We start from the raw sequence: 19,039 nt of genomic DNA, 5'->3' as shown, positions 1-19,039 counted from the left end.
TTTCTACAAGTACATCAACCAGCCTACTGCAGTCTTTATTAGAGTGCTTTGATGTCACATGTAACAGCTTATTTGATGCATTGTAGTGTTTGGCATGCTTTATAAAGCATGTGAGATATTACAGCAGCAAACAGTGAAAATGCTTTTTGTTCCAGACATTTCTGTGTTTGGTTTCCATTTTGGTCAGAATATTGAAGTATCTGTAACAGGCCATCAGTTTTCGATTTTATGGTTTCATCTCACTCCTATAAAATGTTATTGTTTGGAGACTGGTTTGAACTTTTTCAAAGCTTCTCTCCAATGTGAACACTGCCTAGAGCAGCTGCTAATGCTGTCACACTGAGAACTGCATTCCTGACATCAGGAATGAAAGATCTTCATGAAATAATGGACTAACGTAGCCATTCTGTCCAGCCTCATAAATTAGATTTTAAATCTAGCAATTGCAGGGCAATTAGGAGGTGAGCAGCTTTCAAGCAGGAACATATATTTTCTATTCCTGCCTGCCTGAGACATTGTTTTAATTTTCCCTTTGTTAGCTGGGCTGAGAGAGCTGCAGTTACCAAGAAGCGATAGCATAGTGGCAAGAGACTTGGCAGAACAAAATTTAAAAATTAGTAGATACCCCTAGTGATTAAAATAATTTTGAATTAAAAAATACCACTTCAGTCATTGCTCTTGTATTATAATAGTAATTATGTAACCGATCACTTTGAATTATTAATATAATGAAATAACATCACTATATAGAGAGAACATAAAAGAAAGTCTCACTAACCAGGTAATCCCATAAATGAGAGATGAGTAGTAGTCTGAAAGACATTTGTTAACAGTAGGTGATGTCATGCCATTGATCACTAGCAGCTATAAAAGTTTTTAAAAGGCTCTCATTGGCCTGTCAGTGAGGCACAGGAAACAGGACAGGAATTCCCATCACTGGTGGCCACAAGAAGGTTTCAAAGTATTAAAATAGATGATTTCCTTAGTCTGCAAACCTCAAAGGGGCATAAATAACAAACAACTTCAAAGCAAATGAAAGGTTTTAGAGCAGCCTGTCAAAGAGGCTGCTGGGGTTTCCGTGGTAGACTTCCATGTTTAAATAGTCACAGCAATTTGTTACTTTCTTATCCAAAACAATTCCATATGTCTCTGGATTATTTAAGATCATTTTGGTTTTTGTTATCATGGATTTTAAAGAAACAATATCACAATTATTTAAGGTGGGGAAATGAAGTTAGACAGACAGCATCTGCAGTTTACAAACTGATGGATGATCTCAGGGACTAAAACTTTGCAAATTTATTCTGTGTTCTCCAACATTAGATGATATGATTCCAGACCAAATGACAAGTAGGAGAACTAACTGTAATTAAGTATAGTCCTGATATTATAGAAATGCAGCAACTAAATTTGCAGGGTTTGAAAACTGATTTTATGAGAAAAAAAACAATGGACAGTACACTAAAAGAAAAAGAACAGCAGCAAGATTAAAGTAAAGATCTTTTAAAATATTACCTCAGTAAATGATTAAACTAAAAAAGACCCCAAGGTTAAAATATTGCCTTTAGAAGCTCTGGCCCAGATGCAAGACAAATCTTAGGCAATCACCTCCTAACCAAACAAAAACTGTTTACATCGCAGCACTGGAAACATATGCTGTTAATTTTAGTGATTTGCAAGCGCCATTTGAGCCAAGTATAATGTCTAAACAAGAAAAGTGCCACTATTTTGGGTCATTGTTTCTCAGCACAGGTGTGGAGTGTGCATTTTATGAAATGTCTTAAATATCAAAGCTAGCTAAGCTCTGGCTCAACCAAACTGAAGCCTATCACTGTTTGACAATATAATGAAATATATTATTTGAGGTAATGGCACAGGTTTGGATAATGGTGGTTGGCTTAATAAAGCCTGCTCAGATTTTCACAGGTAAAAAGAATTACATCTTCTCTTTCACTCTTTCAGAATTCATTTTCCTCCTCATCTCTCTTCATGTGTTGCGTGTACAAGCTGCATACTCTACCACAGCTAATGCTGCCTCACTACTGTTGCCCTGCACTGAGAAGATTGCTAGTGGGATCATGCAGTTGTGAATTAACCAGCCCTTCCCAAACTCCTTCCTCAGTTGAATGCCTGTAACTGGGGCACATGATGCCTTCATAGAGCTCAACTTTGATGTGGACAGGGAGTTTGGGCTGCGTCTGTGAGGTCTCCCTTTTTCCACCTAGTGAAGTGGAAAGACACCGCTTTGCACTGTGCTCAGGTCCCCCCATAGATACAGAGGGTAGTGTGTGGACAGAATTTGCTGCTACAGTAGAATCTCAGAGTTACGAACACCAGAGTTATGAACTGACCAGTCAACCACACATCTCATTTGGAACTGGAAGTACGCCATCAGGGAGCAGCAGAGACGGGGGAAAAAAGGCAAATACAGTACAGTACTGTGTTAAACACAAACTACTAAAAAAATAAAGGAAAAGGAGAATTTTTCTTCTGAATAGTAAAGTTTCAAAGCCGTATTAAGTCAATGTTCAGCTGTAAACTTTCGAAAGAACAACCATAAAATGTTTTGTTCAGAGTTACGAACGTTGCAGAGTTATGAACAACCTCCATTCCCAATGTGTTCGTAACTCTGAGATTCTACTGTATGTATTTAAAGGCTACAGTAATATATTACTGCTACACAAATGGATACATCCCACAGGCAAATTTGCTTCTTCTCTAAAGCAGTTTGATACCAGAATTTCTACCATAAGCCCAAAATTCTGCTCAGGCAGACTACTACTCTGATATGTTGCTCTCTTTAACAGTGGAGATGTGTGCATATAGATAGAACAGAGTATTAGAGTTCAAATCTCAGTGTGGGCCTTAAAACAAAATTAGCTTTAAAATAAAATAATGTGGATTTGGCTCAGTTTAGCTAACCATATCAAATGCTAAGGCACTAGTGCACTTTTAAATTCTTGTTGGCTTCTGTTTAAATAGGAACAACAAGACGATGGGGACTAAAGTACCCGTTAAGGACTTGCCCTCTGGTTGCAGGGATATGAAATATGCATAGCTTCTACACAGGAAGCACACAACACTACAGAATAAATTCTATAGCAACTGGGCATTTACCCTTTCCTCACAAAAAGAGACATGACAGGATAAACAGGACTTCAGTCTCCAGAACTGCCAACCCGAAGACTGTCACCAGTGCTAAATTCACTTCAAAAATAGAGAAAAAGGTATTTTAAAAACTGTTTGCAAATGTAAATAGTCTTGGGTTCAAATTAAAGAATGATTCACAGCAGATGCAATGCTAATGCAGGTAATGATTTAAAAACTATGGTTGACCTAAAGATCACAGCACAACCCTGTTTCAATTAGATGTGGGCAATCCCAGAAGAGTTTGGGGTCTTGCTAATCTCTTGAACTATTTTTTTGCATTTGCAAAATTGACAAATCTTTTTTCCTCTGTAATTTAAGTCAAAGAGCAGTGCCCAGATTCCCTCCAGCAGCAGGAGGTAGAGGAATGTGAGAGGGTAATCCTGAGAGCTGGGAGACCCACTAGTGTGGTTCTTCTGGGATGGGTATCTTACAGTGAGAACTGGCTGAAACTTGGGACTTCCAGTTCATGGGAAATGTCAACATTCTGAAATTTGGTTTTTCATTCGATTCAGACCAAAATCAAATTTTGCAAAAGGTCTCAGGAAATGGAAATTCAGGAAAAAAAAATTTGTTTTGGAAACTCTGATGCATGGTGTATCTGAAACACAACATGCTCCCCAGGAAACTGTTTCCATCAGAATTCTTCCTCTGATTCAACACGTTTGTAAAACCCAAGATATTTTCCTGAAACAATTTGGGTTTGACGAATCAGCATTTTCTGATGAAACATTGTTTTGTTGAAAATTTCTAACCAGCTCTACTTATAAGATCAATATTTGTGACCCTTCTACAAAAATCCCACATGGTGACCTCAACAGCATCTCTCTTCTGTATACTGGACCTCCTTCTGCAAGCAGCATAGGAATACAACATTGTTCAAGTGAGAAATTTGCACCAATAACGTTTCAAATAAGTAAAATGAATTTGTCATCCCTGGTATCTGTGCCCTAGGACCCTGGCAGGGCCTACAAAATTGCTCAATTGCTGAATGTTATTTTACTAATGCTTTTAGCTAATGTTTAGAATAGAGGAAAAAGCCTCACTTAATTAAGAGAGAAGAACTGAATAAGAAATCAGTAATAGACAAGATAACCAGTAAAGATTGACAATCGGTGGAGATTTCTTTCCATATTTTCCTGTTGACCTCACAGACTGTAAACTAAAGCGCACTGAGTACATTAAAGGAAAGGGCACAATCTCATTTGGTCCTGTGAACACTGGCAATATGTTATGAAGACAATATACAAGCTTGAAAGGGAAAAGACCATCCTGATGCCCTGGAGGTTTGGTCTGGTGTAATGCTGTTTACCCAGAGCTCTGTGAGCGTTAAAATGGCCCTATCAGATTTATAGTAGGTCATGACTGGAACTCTTTTCAGGGCAAAGTTTTAGGGCAAAATGTTTTTTGTCTAAGAACTTTAAAAAGAGGATGGTAATTTCCCAGTGTTTCTCTTCTTCCTTCAGGCAACTATTCTAGCCTGGCCAAAGCTCCTAAATCTTCTTCCTCTAAGTGTTCTTTTATGGGAGGGTTGTGTGTATGTGTGTGTGTGTGTAACAGTCCTGGTGTCTATTGTCAGATGAATAACACTGAAGAATCAAATATTTACAAACCCAGTTTAAATTCACATGGTGTCATTGTTCAATATCAAACCTGTAAGATTTAAGACAAGGGACTTCATGACATTAAAGGAAGTTACTTCAAAAAATAACTATTTGAAGGGATTATGAGAGCAGGTCAGCAGTGAATAGTCAGGGGAGCAGAACAGAGGATTTATAAAGTATAAACAATTCCTACTAATTGTCATGTCTGATTGATTGTCCTGTGTGCACCTTCATGGTCTGAAGTCAAAGGTCATTTTAGTTAATAGGGTAAGTGGCAGGGTGGGTTAATCCACCACTGTTTACCTGGATTAATTTCTGCTGAGGTCACCTGGCAAATGAGACGACACTTGTTCCCATCATAAAATGTGCCACACCAAATGGCACAACAGTGAGCCGCTGCCCAGAAGGAGCACAATACTGCCAAAGGGGATAGTTAGCAGGTCAGGCTGAGAAGCATTAGCAGAGCTATGTAGGTTTCAGAGTAGCAGCCATGTTAGTCTGTATTCGCAAAAAGAAAAGGAGTACTTGTGGCACCTTAGAGACTAACAAATTTGTTAGTCTCTAAGGTGCCACAAGTACTCCTTTTCTTTTAGACCTATGTAGGGAAGCCTGCTTGCACTACAGCTGGTTCTAGCCAATGCTATGAGCCATGCACTTGGAGAAGGGCCAGCTTCAGACAAAATCATTAAAGGGGGAGAAAAAAACAAGAGGTCAATTCACTCTAACAGTGCAGGACACATTAACCTTTCAGCAGCGGGTGGTGAGTTGACTAGGCTCCAAAAGAGTTTAATGTGACGCCATGAGCCAAGATAACCTGCCTCCTACTGCCCATACAGGGGAGCTGGGTCTGGGCAGTTGATGGAGCAAGTCATTGAGGGTGAAGGGCTCCAGAAGGATACTGAGGAGCAGGGAGATGACTGATTAGGGGAGCAGAAAGAGAAAAAACAGTGAGAGATGATCAGGGAGCCAAACATCTCAGGAGGGGGAGGCTTGGAAGTGAAGCTGAGTAGGGGGAACTAGAGGGAAAAATAGTAAGGTAAGGGTTGGAGAGCCAAAAACATGGGGATCCATAGGGAAGCCAGCTACTGTGGAAAATCTGTGTCTCCTGCTCCCCTTCTCACTCTGAAATGCACAGAAGGGCAGGAAAAGAAAGAGGGTAAGGACAAGGAGACAATGCAGTAGTACAGAGAGTGTTTAACAAAGGTCTCCCTGGAGGGCCCTATACAACAGCCAGCCTTGTCACTGCTGGAAGTAATCTCTTAGTTTTCAAACAATGTGGAACTTGCAATGTATACTATATAAGGCCAGGGTCAGTTCACACACTCACAAAAGCACAGTAAAGGTCTGAAAAGGTAATTAGGAAGAGTGTGATTTACTTGGCAGGTCTTAGTGAGTTTTCTGGAATCATTTTGATCAGTTGTGTAAATCAGAACCAGGGAATTGAAAAAAAAATATTTTTCTTGATAGACTATTTACTCATTTGGAACAATTATACTCCACTGTATCAATAAATAATAAGGGAGTGCAGTTTGTGAATTATTTGGCTGAGGTGTTTCCACACAAAGGGGTCGATTCTTCGCTTTGTGTGTGAAAGAGAGACAAAGTTCCATAAGTCTGCAGAAGCTATGTGCATACATCAAGAGTAGAATAGATCCTTCAAGTCCTTACAGCATTCAGATACAGAAGATATACTAGAATGAAAAGTAAATTGCAAAGACAGCAGAATTTAGTATGTATACATTATACAGTTTAAATTATAGGCCAAGGGAAAAAAGTAATCAACGTAATTTCTATTTACTTCTTTTTATAACTATATTTCAAAACCATATTCTTTTCAGGTTGCAAAAACATAAATTATTCCTGAACTGAGACTATTTACATCACGTTTCAAACCAGATCTAATTTTTACACCTGAGCGAACAGCACAAGAAAGCAAAGGTTTATAATAAACTCTGGCACACCCACTGACTGCAGCATTAGGAGGCCCCACTATGAATAAATAGAGTTGTGCAGAGAATGGTAATTCTGTTTTGCTGAGGATTTCAGAATTTTGAAATTTGGTTTCATTCCAACTTGGAAAGAAAACCACAAATTTTGAAATTTTCTGTGAACCAGACTACAAAAGATTCATTTTGGAACATATAAACTGTTTGCTTTGATAACTGTAAAATAAAATTCCTCCTGGCAAGCTGACAGGGAGCCAGGAGTCTGGAAGCCTGCTGAGCCAGGCTTCCATGGTCTTCGCTTCTCATTAAACACCAGGCAGGTGGCTGAAGATCTGGGAGACTGAAAGCCTGGGTTCATCAGTAACCCACCAGGTGAGCTACCAAGGAGCTGGCACGGAATTAGGCAGGATTCAAAATTTGCCTGAGTGGCAGGGTTCCATTGTATCCCTGCCTGGGTTCCATCAGACCTTAGTCAAAATTAAACCGTCTCTGCAAAAGATTCCAATTTCATCAAATCTGCAGTCTCTGATGGTAAATCATTCCCCTGGAGAATTTCCAACCAACTCTATAAATAAAGCAGAGTGCCTTTTATGCTCAGTAACTATCTCTAGTGAATCTCACTAACATTCCAACTGCAAAAGAAAAGGAAAGACCTCTGTTTTAGGGAAAACTGAGAACAGTTTGGACTGGAGTACAGTGCCGCATTATTTAATTAATGACAGAGGACAAAACCTGCACATTTAATACTTTAACTTTAAATGTTCACTTGTACAATCTTCTGAATAAATTCAGCAACATGCTTTTTAAAAATTGGAAATGTTGCAAACCTTCTGGAGTCAGATTCTCAGCTGGTGAAAACTCTCCAGTGTAGTCAGTGGTGCTACTTCAACTTATACCAGCTGAGAATCTGGGTCCCTTCACTTCAATATGGAGTTCAAATTACTGTAAAGTAAGAAATGCTACTAATGCACACTATTCAAGGCAATCTATGAGCCACAATTCAAAACATTGAAAATTAATGATTTAAGCTTTGATTTTATGCAACTCCCCCTCCCCACCAGTCAAACTAAACCAAAACCCTGCCAGTTTTTCTATTTATATTCCACATTTCCATGAAAAAATGCTCCCCACTGATGTACTCTAACTGGGCAAACCAGAAGTTTTGCATGCAAAACTGATTGATGAATGCTGGCTTCAAAGTATATAAACATGTATCTTTCTCCTGATGCCTGCACAACAGACCTTTCAAGTGCCTGGCGACAGTGTGTTCCTTCTCTAACCAGCTCGCCTGTGGCCTGATCTCGCATTCCATACACTCCCAAAACTACTGTGGACTCAAGTGAGAGTTCTGGGTGTGTAAGGAATGCAGGGCCAGGCTCCTACTTTGGAAGTTCCTCTTGGTACAATCCATATCTTCATTCCCTGAACTGGAACACTGTCTCAATAGCCATATTTTGAGGTAACACTTGGAGGAAGTGAGTCGTTTTACTAGAAGGTGGGAGATGAAGAAAATGACCGCATGGAGAGAGGAGACTCTGAAAACTCTGTGAGATAACCCTGTCATATGATTGCCAGCATTCAATGATTCTCTGTAACATGGCGTCATGTTGGCAGGAAGATGATAAGTCTCCCTTCTAGCAGGGTAACAGAGAAGGAAGAGGTGGAGTTGGAATCTGTCTGCAGAAATGTTTTTTTCCCAGCCTTATTGATCTTCGATGAGGGTTTGGAGGAATCAAAGGGCTTGTGGAAGTAACTATTTCCCAAGTTTCGATATGAATGTTCAGATCTTGACCAGAGACTTTTGAATGGACAAAATAGGTTGAGAGGGTTCATTCTTAGACTCCTGCCTGGGCCGTCCAAAAGGGAGGGGAAGGAGAAACCACTTTGTCCTCTGACAACAACATTGAGGGCATCCAAGAAGCGTGAACTAGAGAAAGGCCTAGCCAGGAGCTTTATCTTGTCTCAGAAATCTCTTACCCAGGGCCGGCTCTAGATTTTTTGCCACCCCAAGCAAAAAATTTGCTGCCCCAACCTCCGAGAGGGCAACTGCCCAAGCGGAAAAGAAAAAAAAAAGGATGACCTGAATGCCGCCCCTGGAATTGTGCCGCCCCGAGCACGTGCTTGCTTTGCTGGTGCCGAGAGCCGGCCCTGCCCTTACCCATCAATGCTTTCTTAGTCATGGACCTTGGTAGCCAAACATTTATTGAAACCCTTCAAGATATCATTTGAGGTGTTATCTGCATGTTCCCCAAGGTAAATAATTTATGTGACTTCTTGGGGAGTATAACTGACACAATCTTGTTGGCCTGCAGCAAGACCATGTCAGTTGACTAACTGAGTGCTCTTTCCATCTTTGTATTGAGTGTCTGTAAGCAAACTGTTTGCTTCCAGGGGGATGGTGGAAGATTCAGTGCATGAGGCTATATGGCTATTCCTAGGGGAGTCTACCTTTCTTGAGGGATTTGGGGAATGAGACTTTGCAGCAAGCAAAAATCAGTTTCTTATCTGAAGTGTGTTCAGAAAGAGACTTACCCCCTCTGAAATGTTCTAAATATCCACAGAAGGTATCAACTACATACTTGACCAGGTAATTCCAGTTATTATTAGTGATCCTCAGGTAGGCTTCAGGAGAAGGTGGATCAATTTCCAAGGCAGATTATTAATTATTATTATTATGTGTACAGAGATAGCACCCATGGGAATTGGAGGTATAAGGGGGTGGCTGTTCAAACACCTAGAGAGACAGTCCTTGCCCGAATGGCAAATCAACACGATCCTCCTCTGAGTCAGAGCCTACAGTAAAGATGGGACAGGAGGGGGTGAAGAAGAGTGAAGGATTTCCTGTAGCCTGTTCCAAAGCAAAACATCTGTGAGAAAACAGAGAGGGCGTCTGGACTTTGAGAGGTGGGGCATCTTCAGTGCTGAAATTCCACTGGGGGAGAGGAGTGTATCAGAATAGGGCCCCCATATCACCTAAAGAAATGCAGTAGGCTTGATTCAACCATGCAATAACCCTGGGGACCAGGGTCTGTCTTTCCTTGTGCCTACTCACCTCCTGCTGCCTGCAAAGAAACTGGCCACGGTTCAGCTCCTCCTGTGTAGCATTACTAAAGAATCATCTAAGATGGCAGCTAAAAGTAAAGAGCTGGCTGATGCACATACTCCTGTTTGGGCAGCAAGAAGCTGCAGTCATAGGATAGGAGTTCTTGGCCTGCATTCAGTCCAGTCTAATGGAGGTGGCCTCCACCTGAGTTGTACTTCTCTCCCACAGCCATGCAGGGTTTCTAGCTTCTCCTTCTCCTCCATTGTTGCAGCAGCAGAAGACAGACAGAACAAAAATAAGAACAATGGAGAAAATGTTGTTCTCAAAAGTAAAATAAAAAAGGCTCAGCAGCCAAATGGCCTAATGACAAAACAAAACAAATAAAAATAAATGAAACCAATGGGTGAACCACAAGTTCAGAGCAGGCTTCTGAACTGTCTCAAAAGGAAAGAAATGGAGTGGAGCGAGTGCGTAATCAGAAAAGCTGGATGATACCTGTATACCTGATCTGACTGGCTAATTCTTGCCTAATTGTCATATAGAGTGTGGACTGGTGTGTGTGTGTGTGTGAGTGGCGGGGGGTGGAACATATCCCTCCATCTGCCCTGTGGAGAGCTGGTCCACAGAAGAGAAATTTGAAATTCCGCTATGCATGCTATACCTGTTCTACGGGTCTCCAGTGCTGTCATTATGACATTATGTCACAAACACCAAATCTGAATTTTTCAAACTTGTGTGACTGAAGTTAGGCACCTGAATTCATACTTCAGCACTACAGACTTCCTATTAGAGTTACTTCATCTCTGAAAACAAGGGTACTTATTTAGGCACTCAACTTTGAAATTTCACTTAAAAATTAAAGAACTGGTGGTAGTCAAAATGGGATGTCCAGGTGAATTGCCTGGCTCCTGATTTCATGCTATTAGTATTGTACAAACCTCAGACCTTTCTTCAAGCTGCCACAAATAGGTAAATAATGTCTCCATAAAATTTCACTTTCATGCCAACACTAAAAATAGCACAACATATAATTCATAATACATGCCTTCTCTATGCACTTAGCTCTCTGCTGAAGTCATCCCAAAGGACAGCCCAATATCATCAACTAATTATGCCCCTACCCCTTCCACTGGGAGGAGTAATTTATTTATTGGAGCCATTATGAAAGTGAAAATCCTCTTTGTTTTATAACATGTTCAATGCCCAAAAGGAATGTCGTTGTCCAAAGGGAGTGTAATATTAAGGTTCAGTGAAATACACTGAGAAATGTCAAAACTGATATAGAAATTACAGAATTATATTTTCTCTTCATTAATAACCCAATTGGCCACAGACAACCATTTAGTCCTGATACATGGAGTCATTGTTCAGAGCAGCAGTTCAACAATACTTTAAGTAAATGCCCCTTTGACCCAAGCTGATGCAAGATGGGCAGATAGGTTATTGAAAAATATACCTCAAAAGGTCATAAAAATGTAAGAGTTTCCCAGTTGCAAGCTGATTTTTCAAAGACAATTACACGCACAATTTAACCACAAGACCATTTATATCCTTCAAGTTTCATACTGTTAATGTCTGTTTTCCTCCTGGTTTTTTGCTGCTTCTCTTTTTTAGATACACACATTTAAAAAAAACCACACTTCTTGTCCTCTATGATTTATCCCCATGAAATTAAATTACATTTTTATAAGCCCGTGTTCCTGCAAATGATATTTGAAGATTCACTGAAAAAATTAATTCCTGATCTGGTGCTGTGAAGCATCCTTGCTAGCACTGTACTGACTCTGTCTTTCAAAAACAGATGGAAGCAGTCCAAGGGTATGATTAACTTCTTAGTCCCTGCAATTTCCTATTGCTCTACTTGCCCTAGATTTCAGGATTGACCTCCTGCTTCACTGCAAAATGCACAGTTGCTCAGCTTGATAAATCACACAAATCCTTTTTTGATCACAGTTATCTGCTATTTACTACATACTCAGTGAGGTTAATCACACGCCGAGGCACTTCATATGCTACACACATAGACACTCTTCTTCCCAATAGCACTTTGCATATTCTTCACATTGCCAGAAAGCAACCATGCCTGTCTCTTCCTTACTAATATACAGAAGAGCATATCAATGCACCACACACATACGCAGTGATTATCCACACATAAATTCATTGCAAATTATAGTGAAAAGAAGCTGGCAGCTGGAGGGAATACATAAAAGTTTAAAGAAATTACTTTTCTCTCTTTCAGCAAATAGATTTTTAAGATATTTTAAAAGTATAATTATTTCTCTTAATTAGAACTTTCATTCTCCTTCGCCTCCTCAAATGTCACTAGGACCACGTTTGAGAAAGGTGAGGAGTGGACCAGTGGGTATGGACATATGTTTGGCTGTGGTATGGCAAGAAACAAACTACAGCTGTTAGGAGACTCCTAACATTTTCTGGGAGAGAAGGCCACTTCCTCTTATCCCTTCCCCCACTGAGCCTCATTTCCTGAATGCTAGGATAATTTTAATACTCCTCAATGTGAGAAGATGATTATGTGTGACCCAATAGCTAGAAGTCTCTAGGCCAGCTCTCTTCCATCTTCTTATGTAACTTTTACAACCCTGCCTAAGAGTCCTATCATGGGATGTTCCTAAACAAAGAACGGCAATGACCAAAATGTGGCAAATCATGTTAAAGTTCTGTGATGTGAAGAGATATTCACTTGGAATTCAATTGATACCAAGAAATTTAGCTCCCAAGTCTTTACAAAGCCCTCAAGCCTTTAGATTCCTTTTTCTTTAATGTGCAACACAACCACTGCAGCAAGATACATTTTATGCAATTTCTCTTATTGCACGTTATAATTAGAGGGGCTAGGATACACTTGTTCTAGATATTTTCTACCCTAAAATATACCAACGGTCACCCTTGGCTTCCCTGGAGAGCCTGTGGAACTTGCAGCTGTGGGATAACCATGATTCTGCATCAATGGCAAGACTGATATCTGCTTTCATTTATGAGAAAGAAGACTCTGACTCTTTTCCTTGCAGGATAGTCTTGAAAAATGTAGCCAAAGTGAAAACATTTCTAGAGCTGAGAGTTTGTCACTGACTGATCCTGAATGTACGGTCCTCCTTTGTGTCTTGTGCAACCCACAACCACAGTGCCCTGGCTTTCTGATGGGATCCAGATCAAATTGCAGCTGAGAGGGAGTTGAGGCTTCCCTAGGCCACCACCAGAGCTGTCATACTGCGTTCCTTCTGGCTCTCAGCCAGCTGAGTCGCTCCTTTGATAAACAGCCTATGCGGGGAACTCTACAGTGTGAGAAACAACATAGTCTAACAGACAAGGGCTTCAGTCCAACACAAAACTTACACGTGTGTAACTTGGTGCCCATGAGTAGTCTTATTGACTGCAACAGGACTATTCATATGCTTCAAGTTACATGTTTAAGTGCTTTGCTGGATCATAGCTAAGGCCCTATCAAATTCACGGTCCATTTTGGTCAATGTCACAGTGATAGGATTTTTAAAATGGTAAATTTCATGATTGCAGCTATTTAAATCTGAAATTTCACAGTGTTGTAGCTGTAGGGATCCTGACCCAAACAGAAGTTGTGGTGGGGTCACAAAGTTATTGTAGGGGGCGGTTGTGGTGCTGCTACCCTTACTGCTGCGCTGCTGCTGGTGGCGGTGCTGCCTTCAAAGCCAGGCAGCTGGAGAGCTGCGGCTGCTGGCTGGGAGCCCAGCTCTGAAGGCAGAACCGCTGTCAGCAGCAGCGCAGAAGTAAGGACGGCATGGTAGGGCATTGCCACCCTGACTTCTGCGCTGCTGCCTGCAGAGCTGGGCCCTCAGTCAGCAGCCGCCGCTCTCCGGCTGCCCAGCTCTGAAGGCAGCAGCGCAGAAGTCAGGGAGGCCTGGGGTGATATTGCCACCATTACTCCTGCGCTGCTGCTGGTGGGGCGTCGCCTTCAGCGCTGGGCGCCGGCCACCAGCTGCCGCTCTCCGGCCCTGCAGCTCTGAAGGCAGCGCAGGAGTAAGGGTGGCAATACCACGACACCCCTAAAATAACCTTGTGACCCCCCCCGAAACTCCCTGTTGGGTTGGGACCCCCACTTTGAGAAATGCTGGTCTCCCCCATGACATCTGTATAGTATAGGGTAAAAGCACCCAAAAGACCAGATTTCACGGGAGGAGACCAGATTTCCCAGCCCGTGACGCGATTTTCATGACTGTGAATTTAGTAGGGCCCTAATCATAGCTTAAGTATAGGTCTGGGAACAAGAAACACTTTGCTCAACCAAAACCACTAAGGCTGACTCAGAGGCTGCACTGCAATGAGAAATGTGATTGCAGCTTGGGTAGGAAGCACACCCGCCCGCACAAGCTTAACCTGCACGAGCACTGCTAAAAGTAGCACTGTAGGGGTGGAGGCCCAGGCTTCAGCAGTGACAGAGGGTCTCCAGGGTGCTTGTACAGCCCACGCTGCTGCATCTACACTTATTTTTAGCAATTTTCGCATGGGTACATGCTACCATAGTTGCCATCACATCTTGGACTGCAGTGCAGACATACCTAGAGAGTTGCCATCCCAGTTTTAAGTAATCTGTCTAGGGCAGTGGTTCCCAAACTGGGGTTCATGAAACCCTGGGGGTTCACGAAATGTCACAGGGGGTTCTCCATAAAAAATTCCCTAATGGTGGACAGAGCTGTCCCTAGGGACCCCAGGCAGCATGGGGCCAGCAGCCCGGAGCCCCTGGACTTCCAAGAGCTAAGCAGATCAAAGCAAGCATATCTATCACACTGAGGAGATTTAAACTTCAAGACTCCTTAGAAGAAATGGAAAGGGATATTTTTTGCTGTTTTTAAAATTAAATAGGCAGCTAGTATTGTTTTAAAAATTATTATGAAGAACAAGTTTAAGCTTTGTTGTAACGTGTGTTGTTTGCCTGGACTGCTCAAGACCTGAATGCTTGTGTAGGAGGAACTCTTCGAGTTGGCTTCTTAAATACCTTCATGCTGTTTCACATCTGATACTCCTCGATGAAACATAGGAGCCTTGTCTTATAACAGGCTTATTCAAAGTGATACAAGCTACGAAGGTGAGATCTTGGAAGAGTGTTGCTGTTATTATTCTTAATGGAATAAAAATACTGTAATGATAAATAATAACAAATAATAAATTGTGTGTAATAAGCATATCATAAAAACAATTTTTATATTTCCAAGATCACTGTTTTTATAATTTATACTCAGGTAAAGGAGAAAATCCCTGGAAATATTCATTTTTAGGAGGGGGTTTGCAAAACTTGACATTTTAGTGAAACAGGTTCACGGGTTGTTAAAGTTTGGGAACCACTGGTCTAAGGTCTATCTCATATGGCCCCCTTATTATAAAGCATTTAGGTGTGTCCTTACTACAGAATTAACTCAAGTGACCTAACTTTGAGTTGCTTCCTTCCAGTTAGCCTATCACAAGAGAGAACAGTCACACCGCAGCGTAACAGTCGAGTGCTGAGGTGGGTACTGTTGCCTTGCATGCCTACTGGTGCTCTACTCACTCCTTCGGTGAGCTAAAATTTCTGGGACCACATGCCATGGTCTGTAGCACTTCAATAAACTGCACCATTCTATGAATGTTTTCACAGTGTATTGTGGGAGAATTTGCCTGTCCCTTCCGGGGATCTTGAGTGGAAATGGTATGAACCCAGCAACTCATTACAGTAAATCAGTTCCAGCATGGCACAGATTTCTGCCTGCTGCCTTCTTTCGAACTGTTGACAAGGTCTGGCTCCAACTGGGACCTATGAGGTAGGGAAGTGCTATTATTCCCATTTCACAGACTGAGAGAGACTGAGGGTCTGTCTATACTGCAATCAGAGGTGTGTCTGCAGCACACACGGACATACCTGAGCTAGCCTAAATAACAATAGCAGGGAAGCTGTGGCAGCTGCCTGGGGCTCTGTGGGGGGGGGGGGGGATTGTACAGCCTGCACTGCCACAGCTTCACTGCTATCGTCGCCCAAGCTGGCTAGATCAAAGCTAACTCTGACCTGTCCACAGGGCTGCAGTCACGCCCCTCACTGCAGTGAAGAAACACCCTTGGTGGCTTGCCCAAGGTAAGTCTGACAGAGAAGGGAACTGAGCTCATGTCTACCAAGCCCCAGGTTAGCACCCTAACACTCACCCATTCTTGCTCTCTGGTAATGTAAATACATTCACTCATGTCATAGCACTTCTCTCTCAGGGTTCGTCTACACTTGGAGCGAGGGCTGTGATTCCCAGCTCACACAGACATACTCAAGCTAGTTTTCATGAAACTAGCGTGCTAAAAATATAGTGTAGCAGGGGCAGCATGGGCAACGGCTAATGGGGGCATGGGCTAGTTGTGCCGAGGACAAAGTGCCTGAATCCCGTAGGTATGTATTCAGCTCAGCTAGCTTGCACCACTGCTCCCCTGAGCAATTCTGCAGGCATTTTCCCAGTTTAGCTGGAGAATGAGGAAGAGTGAAATAGTCATCTCTGGCTCCTCCCATTCCTTGTGGCCACACCTTCAAATACCCAGAGAACCCAAAAGGCATCTTGTTTATGTGGAAGAGCTTACATGTATTCAGGGATAGGAGTATGGTGCTGCTTAGGCTTTTTTCCTTGCTTGCTTTCGGGACAAATATTGCCGATATCTGTGTGCCTTTCATGCCCAACATCTGAGGACACGACTTAGCCCACAGCTTGGGTGTTGCACTCAGCTTGCTAGGTTAAAGTTTTTCTTCTTTTAAACAAATCTAAACAAAACAGTGTTTGTATACCGAGGAGGATAATTTTGGCTGTCTCTGCTTCAGGGCATAGAGAAACGTTATTCACCCATGCACAACGTATAATTCAGCCTAAGTGACAGGCTCTGCTCAGGAGAAGTCCTAGACTGAGCTGGCTTACTGAGTCAATTACTGCTTATTCCCAGGGAGGAGGGGGGAGAGTGGGCTAGATGGAGTAGAGGTGGCTGCCAAAGAGGCATGGGGAAATTTACGTTGTGTCAGCCTGCATGACACAGTACCTCATCTGTGGGTAAATGTAAATCTGCTAGTTCTTTTTCATAGGCACTAAAATGTACAATCTTTGCCATTCCTAAAATGGGGGGGGGGGGAATCAGGACTGCCTTAGAAAGCTACCTTATTTTTCAATAAATCCTCTTTCAGTACAGTCATTTAGGGTAAATACCTATACTGATCTACAGCCCAACTATAATATTTACTATGGCCCGAATCCTGAATTCCTTATTTAGGCAAGACTCCTGCTAAAGTCAATGGGAATTTTTGCCTGAGAAAGGACTGAGTAAAAATGGAGTAAGAATATCAGTGTTTGTTCCCTTGTTGTTCTGTCTAAAGCACCAATTATTGTTCAAAAATAAAATAAATACCCCCCCTCCCCAGCCAAAAGCCAACCCCTCATAAATTAATATTGAGAGAATCTCAACAAAACAAGAGTAATTCCCAGTGAAAGAATCTGGAAAAAGTCAAAAGAGAACATCTCAAAATAAATGAAGTACTTATTGCTGAAAAATGATCTTAAATATATCTCAGCATACTCTAAAGCTCAGAATTTACTGCCTCATTCATGCCTTCTCCAGTAAGTTTTTTATCTCTTGCTTGGTATCACAACAAGGGATTCTGCATATTCTGTATGAAATACAACAAGACTGTGATTTTTGCAGTAATAAACTCCATACATGCATGACAAATCCAAGCATGCAAAAATGTTTAACATCCCAATTCACAGATACTTTGGGGACAAAATCCGATTATGAGTTATATGCCACAATAAATAGGGCTCAACGTTTCATAAAGCAATTTATAGTTCATAAAAATGACAAAATGTACCTGTCAGACAGAACGCGGAGAGCAGATCTCTGTGCTGCCTGCTGGAAGAAAGGGCAGAGATGTTTATTTTATATTCTGACTTTAAAATTACGAGTGCAATCAACACTTAAAAAATGTGTTACACACATTTCTGTCACGTGTCCAAATTTTAAAGTACTAGTAAAGTAGCAGAAAGCGTCTAGGAAAATGGACATTCCAGTCTAGTAAATGTAAGAAGACTTTGTTTAGTACGCCATAAACCAGAGGATTGTCAAAGCAGTGCACAGTATCTGAGGTATGAACTACCTATTTAAATGATTTTCTGCAGGTCTCTAAAAACCCTGCAAGGCTTGATTTTCTCCCCCCCCACCCCAATCCTACCCACTCCTTTACCATTAGTCTCCTCCCATTCTTGCCACAGAAACAAACATCATATATTGGGTTCCTTTTGCGATGGAGCCTGTAGCTTACAATTATAAATTTAGCAAAGACAGCCAGAGCGGTTGCAGGCTTTTCAAGAGTACTGCCATGATAATTTCCTGGCAACTTTTGACTACACTGTACAGGATTGACCTGATGCTGTTTTGGCTCTCAATTCTTGCTTAGTACAAGTCTTTGAATGGGGTGGGGAAGCATGGTGCTTGTTATTATGTTAACTGGCGGGTCTAGGAATAGAAATCATAGCCTTTCAAATTTAATAGGACCCACAAGCCTATCACTGAGCTAGCTTGCCTCTTTATTATTATTCTTTCCCCCACTTGAATCATTTCAAGTGGCTTGACTCATGGCTTCAGCACAGTAACTAATTGCAAGCTAAGATAAAATCTATAATGTTCTGATAATACACTTCAAGGCCTTGACTATAATATAATTGTATATGTCTGGTTTGTGCCCTCTCTTTTAGGATTAGTGAGGTGGCACAACAGAAGCACGTAGTTAAGTAGTATTTAGCATCAAGGCGGGGAGTGCTGAATATGAATTTTGCCTTTGCAATTATTAGATTAGTTTTGAAATAGTTCTCAGATTCATGTTTGGCTTCTGAGGCTGTCGGGGGTGGAGCGCCATGGAGGCAGCATGCTCAGCATTTGGTGGAAAGGAAGCGACTTGTGCAGTTCATCAGAAAGCATTCTAGCCAATCAAAAGCTCTGTTGTCAGGATGAAAAGGGAAACCCAATGGCCCAAGTGGCCTTGACATGCAGGGTATAAGCAGTGAGAACAATGGAGTGGATCCTTAGGGTTCAGGCAGGAGTACAAATCTTCTTTTCCCCTGGAAGAAAAGGAAGGTTTCAGTCTTATTTTGTGGTAAGCTGTAGAGTCACACTCTTGCTTGCTGCACAGTAACTTGACAGCCCTAAACCAAATTTCTGCTCAGGGGCACGACCAACCTGGAATGGGCTGCACATCCTTGATTACTTGTATACAGGTAACTCTGCCTCGATTGTCAGGGGGCTTGTGCTCCTCTGCC

The 19,039-nt window shown here is 41.8% G+C and overlaps 1 protein-coding gene across 3 annotated transcripts in view; it reads right to left on the bottom strand.

The window, feature by feature from the left end:
* Positions 1 to 19,039, bottom strand: part of AFF3 (ALF transcription elongation factor 3) — a 478,017-nt gene that overhangs the window by 86,805 nt on the left and 372,173 nt on the right. For all 3 annotated transcript variants that reach the window (XM_084641601.1, XM_084641602.1, XM_084641603.1), the window contains one exon: positions 17,596 to 17,636. In XM_084641601.1, coding sequence (XP_084497727.1) covers positions 17,596 to 17,636 — 41 coding nt within the window. The remainder of the gene's footprint in view (positions 1 to 17,595; positions 17,637 to 19,039) is intronic.

This window comes from Lepidochelys olivacea (assembly GCF_965140295.1).
Source record: "Lepidochelys olivacea isolate rLepOli2 genome assembly, chromosome: 1".
In the NCBI taxonomy this organism is placed as follows: Eukaryota; Metazoa; Chordata; order Testudines; family Cheloniidae; genus Lepidochelys; species Lepidochelys olivacea.
The sequence above is the reverse complement of the archived record's forward strand: the minus strand, read 5'-3'. Positions and strand labels throughout refer to the sequence as shown.